Source organism: Lipophrys pholis, assembly GCF_963383615.2.
Source record: "Lipophrys pholis genome assembly, chromosome: 9".
Lineage (NCBI taxonomy): Eukaryota > Metazoa > Chordata > Actinopteri > Blenniiformes > Blenniidae > Lipophrys > Lipophrys pholis.
The window spans coordinates 29609370-29617964 of NC_137639.1; the positions used below are offsets into that span (position 1 = coordinate 29609370).

At 43.2% G+C, this 8595-nt stretch overlaps 1 protein-coding gene across 1 annotated transcript in view; it reads left to right on the forward strand.

Moving 5' to 3' along the window:
• plcl2 (phospholipase C like 2) overlaps nucleotides 1–7766 on the forward strand; it is a 45672-nt gene extending 37906 nt beyond the window's left edge. Inside the window, exons 6-7 of the mRNA XM_080471539.1 lie at nucleotides 2454–2563; nucleotides 6148–7766. Coding sequence (XP_080327665.1) covers nucleotides 2454–2563; nucleotides 6148–6354 — 317 coding nt within the window. The 3' untranslated portion in view covers nucleotides 6355–7766. The remainder of the gene's footprint in view (nucleotides 1–2453; nucleotides 2564–6147) is intronic.
• The last annotated feature ends 829 nt before the right edge of the window (nucleotides 7767–8595 follow it).

The following is an 8595-nucleotide window of genomic DNA, read 5'->3' on the forward strand; positions in this document are numbered from 1 at the left end:
GAAAGCTCCTCAGGAGACAAATCCCTCCTCTGTTGGCTGCCGTGATGCTAATCCAGAGTGAAGGAGCATCACGTCTGTCTGCCTACACTGCGACTCTCTCCCTTCTGCCCTTCTCCCTTTCCTCTCATCCTGCCTCATTGCTTCCTTCTGCTTTTTGTTATCTCCACCTCCTCCTCCTCCTCCTCCGACTGTACTGTACATTTCCTGTCCCTGGACATCTCGTCAGCACCTTCACCCCGGGAACTGCTCCCGTGCTTTAGCCAACATGTCACTGCGGGATACACGGTGCGGTTCAAAACGGAGGGAGCGTGCACATGCTCGGCACACGATGCCCATGTGACCACATAATGAAAGTGAGTGCGACTCTGGGCCCCGTGTGGCAGCGGCCCAGTGTATTTTCTCTCCTCTGGTGCGTCTGAAGTCCACTTCTATCGTTTTCTTCAAAACAAACGGGTCGTAACCACTTCAGTCTGTTCTCATCCTTCTGTGCTGAAAGTTGAAATCATCTGGTCGTCAAGTGGAGACATAAGGTCACCAGGATACGAGTGCAGATGTCACGGATTGCACAAGCGACCTCCTGCTGTGTAATTGCAGAATGTAACCGAAATAGTCCAACGAGCTGGTTTATTGCCGCCGTATGAAGTCGGGTAAACAGTCGGGGCGCAGCGCTGAAGTTCACAGAGGCGACGCATCATTTAGCCACAGACAGGTGAAGTGAGTCACACTTGATTATTCCTTCAGCGCTGCACCTGTGAGTGGGCAGCAACATGAACGGTCCTCACAGTTGATGTGTTAGAAAGAGGAAAATAGCCATCGCAGGGTTTGAAAGAGTTTGAACCAGGGACAGAATCACGGATGACCAAGAATTATAGATGCAGGTTGCCGGTATTAAAGTTGTCCATCACAGAACGACACCAACAAGAGATTTTCGCATAATGAATACAAATTTTAAGGCGTTGACTGTAATGTAACAGGCGATGTCCACCATGCTAGAAGAGTCTATAGCGATCGTATGCATCCAGCACATTGGCGCATATCCTCCCCAATCTCTGATCAGATCAGGTATCGGCCTCATACAAGGTGCAGACCAGGAATGACGAGGATTAAAACATGGCACCGGGATGCATTATGGGAAGACGCTGTTCTGCTGGGACATCTTGAAAATGGATCAGGTTTAGTTCGGGGAACGCAACCATCACTTCATTGGCATCCAAAACCCCCAGGTCTCGATCTGTGGTGGGGGTTTTCTGGACAAAAAAGAGTCAGAATTCACGTGACTCCACCTCAGAACTCAATGGATCTGCTGCTAAAATCTTTGTTAGTTACCACAGCGAACCTTCTGGTGTCTGACTGAGAGGGTTTGTCAGGTTCACGGTCGTTCTGATGGAAAAAAAAAATTAAAAAAAAGAGGCCTCGTGTGCAAACCGTGCGGAAAGAACTGAGGACAAACGTGTCGTTTAAGGTCAATTTCAACAGGAAAATCCCACATTGTTTTGGAATTTCTGATAGTATCAACATGCAGTCAATAAAAAAAATGCAAACTGATCTTTCTCTGTGGAAAAACAATAACCTGAATTCCAAAACTTCCAAAGGAGTGAAAGAATCTGAGGACACAGACTGTCTGTCCTCTGAGGGCTTTTTAATGTGTTAATTGGAATCAACAGACCAGACATATTGAGTTAGGCCAAAGATTTAATCACCCAGTCAAGGTAATTACTATAAATCAGCGGTTCCAACATGTTTTTTAGTGTGTACGAGCTGGGGAAATGTGAGCAACTTCGACATTCGGGAATGAAGCTCACCAAACAAGCCTGTTCACTACTATGATGAGGATTATTGATTATTTTTTACCAACTACAGACAGACTGCATAAAGAAGCAGTATGAGTACGAACATTTAGCTACTTGTGTAAAACCGTGTGCATCTTAAAAAGTCTGGAGGTAAAAAATAAGAATTGGGTTTCCATGTGTCTCTCTGCATGAAATCCATGGTGTGAAAACACAAGGGATCCCCAGAGATAAGGAGTGCCTCTTCTTTTGTCAGCTACCGAATAATCAATGGCGAGATGAAGAAGAGAAACTCGATCTGCTTACAGTCTCTTTCTTGCCGTAAACACGTTCCCAGAGAAATCTTTGCATCGTGACTGTGGGGGAAAATATCAACATTCTCAGTCCTCCGCCTCTCGAATGCAAGTCCCAAATTGGGCCCGGTCGATTCTCGGCTCGGGAGAAAACTCCTGCTGGATGCCCCGTCTGTTCAGAGCCGACGCAGCTCCAGTACGCAGGGTCCCCTACGTTCCCCCCGCAGACTCCCGAGATGTGGTCGGTGCACGCCGGGCTCTTTGCTCTGATGTGTTTCCTCACCGCCACCTCGCGGCCGCTCGTCTGTCCAACTAACCACCAGAGAGACTGACTCTACACTCTTCACCCCCCCCCCCCCCCCCCCCTCCTCAGCGATGGAGTTCCACGAGAACCTGCACGACCTGGCTGTGAAGGAAGGGCTCAAGGGCCGGAAGCTGCACAAGGCCGTGGAGAGCTTCACGTGGAACATCACCATCCTCAAGGTGAGACCTTCAGGCTCACAACCGGCGAGAGCCGCACAGCGTTTCACTGTGTTGGGGGTTAAAACTGCTTCATGGAAACACCAGTGGAGGAAGATGCTCTATAATCTACCTGCTAGTGGAAGAAGATGCTCTATAATCTAGATGTTAGTGGAGGAAGATGTTCTATAATCTAGATGTTAGTGGAGGAAGATGTTCTATAATCTAGATGTTAGTGGAGGACGATGCTCTATAATCTACATGCTAGTGGAGGAAGATGCTCTATAATCTACATGCTAGTGGAGGAAGATGCTCTATAATCTACATGCTAGTGGGGGAAGATGCTCTATAATCTACATGTTAGTGAGGGAGATGCTCTATAATCTGGATGTTAGTGGAGGGAGACGCTCTATAATCTGGATGTTAGTGGAGGGAGACGCTCTATAATCTGGATGTTAGTGGAAGATGCTTTATAATCTGGATGTTAGTGGGGGGAGATGCTCTCTAATCTACATGTTCGTGGAGGAAGACGCTCTATAATCTGGATGTTAGGGGAAGATGCTTTATAATCTGGATGTTAGTGGGGGGAGATGCTCTCTAATCTACATGTTCGTGGAGGAAGACGCTCTATAATCTGGATGTTAGGGGAAGATGCTTTATAATCTGGATGTTAGTGGGGGGAGATGCTCTATAATCTACATGTTCGTGGAGGAAGACGCTCTATAATCTATATGTTAGTGGAAGGAGATGCTTTATAATCTGGATGTTAGTGGAGGAAGATGCTCTATACTCTAGATGTTAGTGGCGGGAGACGCTCTATAATCTGGATGTTAGTGGAGGAAGATGCTCTATAATCTGGATGTCAGGGGAAGATGCTTTATAATCTGGATGTTAGTGGGGGGGAGATGCTCTATAATCTACATGTCCGTGGAGGAAGACGCTCTATAATCTATATGTTAGTGGAAGGAGATGTTCTATAATCTGGATGTTAGTGGAGGAAGATGCTTTATAATCTGGATGTTAGTGGAGGAAGATGCTCTATAATCTAGATGTTAGTGGAGGGAGATGCTTTATAATCTGGACGTTAGTGGAGGAAGATGCTCTATAATCTAGATGTTAGTGGAGGGAGATGCTTTATAATCTGGACGTTAGTGGAGGAAGATGCTCTATAATCTCGATGTTAGTGGAGGGAGATGCAAAGCACAAACATGGAATCAAAGATTTATCAGAATAAATGAGGAAAGTCTTCATTTTTGGTGACTTTTTAAAAAAAAGATTTAGATCTAAATCCTCATTCAGCTTTTTAAGTGCACTCATGACCCACATGCTGAGAAGTGTGCAAACAGCACTGAGTGCAGGTTTATGAGCCGCGCCGTCTCTTTACATCCACACAATAAATCCAACAACGTAAATAATGTAAAGCGCAGACACCTTTCCAGTGTGTGCTCTGCCTTTTGCCAAATGTCAGACGGGACAGGACCGGCCCCAGGCCCCAGGCCCCAGGCCCCAGGCTCCAGGCTCCAGGCTCCAGGCTCCAGGCTCCAGGCTCCCGGGACCTGAACTTGGACTGAACTCTGCAGGAAGTAGATGGAAACTGCAGGAATCAAACCGCATCACCACAACAGAGCTTCAGTTACTCAGGGCTATTTGTTGATGAAAAAAATAAAATGGTTAAAAATGTGAATAAGAGCCTTAAATAAAGTGTATTATCATAAAGGATAACAGGAATAAGAGATAATCCACATTTATGAAACTGGAATCAGATAATCCAAGATTAATACTCAGAAAGAGAGCTCATTCATCGAAGTAGTTTTAAATTTCTTGATTTAAAGACTACTAATGTCATTAAACTTTTTCACAGCAATCGTAATATACGTGAGTTTCTCATTTATTGAGAAATGGAGCCTTTTGAAATTGTCATCAAGGCCTTCAAACATTTGTATTTAATGGAGATTGAACTCTGTCGCTATGAACGTCCGAGTAGTTTATCGGCTTCTTCTGTTGTCGGGCCGAATGTAAAATGAGTATTGGAGTGACTCACTGTACCATCTTGTGGTAAAAATTCACATTACGATGCTGATTGGGCTAGCAGGTTAGCTCTCCTAAATTAGGATTTTTATTATAAAAAAGGGTCAAATCTTTAAGTAAATGCAGATTATATTTTTTTCTTTAACTCCACACGTTTTTCTTTTCCTGATTAGCACTCAGGAGTCAACGACTGGAGACTCGAGCTCAGTTCGCCCCCTGCTGGCTGTAAGCAGCGGTGCTGACGGCTGTTAAGCCACAAGCTGCAGCCCTGCAGGTCAAAATGGCAGAGTTCTGATTCACGCCGAGTCACAGATGGACAGCGAGGCGGGTTAATGACGGCGGCCACGCTGAGCCGTCACTTCACGATAATGACAGAGTGGAAACCGACGGTTTCATAACGGACACAATGCTGCTGCTGCTGCGTCTGCTGTCTGAGCCCAGAGATGAGAACAGAGGAGTTAAATGCCACACTCTTAAATTTACCCCCCACTGGGGCTGTTTGTTTATATACAGACAATAGATACATGACTGGAGCCCTAGTGTGTGTGTGTGTGTGTGTGTGTGTGGCGGGGGGGGGGGATTTACACTGTACATTTTTAATAAAACGAAGTCTCTGGAATTACATTTTTGACCAAATAATGTCATTAATTGTGATGACAGTGAAAATATTCACCCACAAAGTTATTTAGACAGACTAATGTAGCACGGAAAAATATACATTTCCACAGTTAAATGACCATCATGAAGCAACGTCTTTCATAAGTATGTGGCAAATCTTCTTGAGAAGACACTGAAATGTGAAATTCAGTAAAGTCTCCTTGCAATGAGTGGTTTCATGGTGTGTGTGAACACAGAAAGTCTCTGTTGAGCCTCATTTGCGTGTCCAGAAATCAAATGCTGAATTCTAAACGCTACAAGACAAGAAAAACTAGTGGTTCTTCTGTAATGAATTTTTTAAATTCTAATTACTATAAACCACGTTAAGAGATACGTAGGAAACTCAGAAAGAAGAGTTCTTTGGCATCACATTGACCCGTGATTTTTCGTAAAGGCTGCGACAAGATATCAGAAATGTATTCAAAATATGCGTATAAACTCTAATAAATAATGTTTCCAGCACTGTTGTTCAATATATTGTACTTTGCCAGTCAGATGTAGTTCCCAAATACACCTACACACAAAAACGGACTAAATTCATGGTTAAATTCAGACGGATCGCACACCTGGATCTTGTTCATGTTCATTTCAACAATTTTGTGCCAAAAATACCTTAAAATGACAAAACTGCTGGTGAAAACGAGCATCGGTCAAAATATTATTGAGCTGATCAGCTAGCCGTTGCTTGATGTTGTAATACCAGTTTGAACCACCAGGTGGTGCAGGGAGTCCAGCCAAAAACACAAGATGGGATCAAACCAACAGCGTACAATTACCGGATAAAACATGGAGAGTAGTAACAAACCTACCAAATCATTTCCCACTTTTATTAAACTGACTCTGTTGGGTCACCCTCCCATCGGGCTCGCGGTTCGATTCCCGGTCTTGACAATCTTCTCAAACCTCTCCGTTTCCCCCCACAGGGCCAGGCGGACCTCCTGAAACACGCCCGAGGCGAAGTCCAGGAGAACCTGAAGCAGATCCACTACGCGGCGCTGACCTGTAACCTGAGCAAAGGCGGCGCGGCCGGCGGGTCGTCCAGCTCCTCGGAGTCCCGCGGCCGGCGCAGCCTGGAGGCCATCCCGGAGAAGGCCACCGGCGAGGACGAGCTCACCGACGAGGAAAACTAAAAACCCGTCCGTCAGTCCGTCCTGCACCACTCAGTGTCTTTACCCAGGCCTCATTGCTCCACGCACACTCTAAAACACACACACACACACACACACACACACACACACACACACACACACACACACACACACACACACACACACACACACACACACACACACACACACACACACACACACACACACACACACACACACACACACACACACACACACACACACACACACACACTCCACCGTGTACATTCCTGTATCCCAAGCACAGCTGGAGCCTCCCGGTCTTCTGCCTCGTCCTCGTCAATAAAACGCCGCTACGTTGAAATCTGAGCCTGAAGTCAAGTTGTGGGGAAAAATCAACTTCACCTCCGATCACGAAGCGCAAACATCTTCCACCCCCGTAGCGCCGCATTATGTATGTATGTAATACATTTTAAAATTATCATGCAATAACGCCGCATTTTGTAATAAACTTTAATATATAATGTATGCAATATGTAATAATGGAATAAATGTTTGTTTTTATGCTTTGTATCAACTATAATAATGACATAAAATAATGCAGATTGCGTTATGTCGTGTATATGTCTTGCAAAAATTCGGTGCACCCATAATTTTTGTGTCAGTAATTAATTCTCCATTACAATGAATACAGTTACTTTTGGGCCTGAGCAATAAAACATCCTACTAATTTTTTTATATTTTTTTTAAATAAATCCTAATTAAGCTGGAAGGCTTAATGTCATTCTGATAGTGTAATGGCTTTTCTAATTAAGGTATCAATTTTGATGATTTATTACATAATGCACCAAATTATTACATTAATAGAAAAAGTAGAGCACCTGCATTTTGTAGTAACTGTTAATATGTAATGAGTTATAACAAAATGCAACAACGTTTATTAAAAATGCAGATTATTACAAAATGTGGTGTTATTACATAATGAGTTGAAAATGTATTACATTATTACATAATGCAGCTCTATACACCCGCATTTTGTAATAACTGTTGCAATATGTAACAAGTTATTACAAAATGCGGCAAAGTTTATTACATAATGCGTTCAAGAATTTTATAACAAATGCGGTGTTATTACATATTGAGTGGAACATTTATTACATTTCTACATATTGCACCGTTATTCCATAATGTGGACCCCCCCCACCACCACCATCTCCTGAGCTAACTACCAGCCACAAAGACTGTTCAGGACAACTCACAGGAAGCGAAGGCTCGTCCCAGGAGATTTCTATAAGCACAATTTTTTCTGGAGTTCTGAATGTAATGGGGAACGAGGAGGAACTGCGAGAAGAGGAAGGAACCCGAGGAGTAACGAGCTGTTTACAATAAATGACCTTCGTCTACGTTCTCGTCTGCCAAAATCCCATCCCGACATGTATATATGGAGTTTCCTGTTACCCTTTTTTTTTTTTTTTTTTTTTTCTGCAGAGTGCATCATTTTATTATTGTATACTGGGAAATCTAAGATTTTTATTTTATAAAATATATATATAATATGAACTTGTTCTATTTGTCCGTTGGACGATGCAGTGATCCAACATGTTGAGGCGGAAGGATGAAACGCGAGAATGTACGGGACCTAAGAATTCACAACCGGCCTGGAAGGGAGGAACAAGCAGCTGCCGTTGGGACGTTAATGCATTTTCATGTTTTAGCTCAATACAAAGGAATACGGCGACGCCGTCTTATTTCTGACACAACGCTTCAGATTTACGTCTAAACTCAAACTAATCGACAAGTGAACTTCACCGAAAACAAACATCCACAGGCCCTAAAGGAGTCCGGCTGCTGAAATCTCCCAAGTGAGATTTAAAATGGTGCGTTCATGACGAACTGGAAAGTGGGAAAATAAATACATCTCAAAAACTATCTAATTAAAAAAAATATATAATTTTAATCCAAGAAAGTAATGAGACAGTAATGAGAAATGAGATAAATAATTTTCAATAGAAAAGTGTGGACATTAAAAAAAAATTTAAATACAGCAAAACCATGAAAAATAATATTCCCATACAAATAATAAAACGTTGACTCTTCATAGCTAATCCGTCCACTTTAAGGAGAAATTGATCAACCCCAGTAGAAAATGAAAAGTTCTGAAAGACTCATGTAGCATTACTATTTAGACGCGAAACTCACCTTATTATCGTCCCAACTGAACGTACCAACATGAACGCACCGTAATTCAACCCGTATTTAAACGTCGTGAACAGGCGGAGGAAA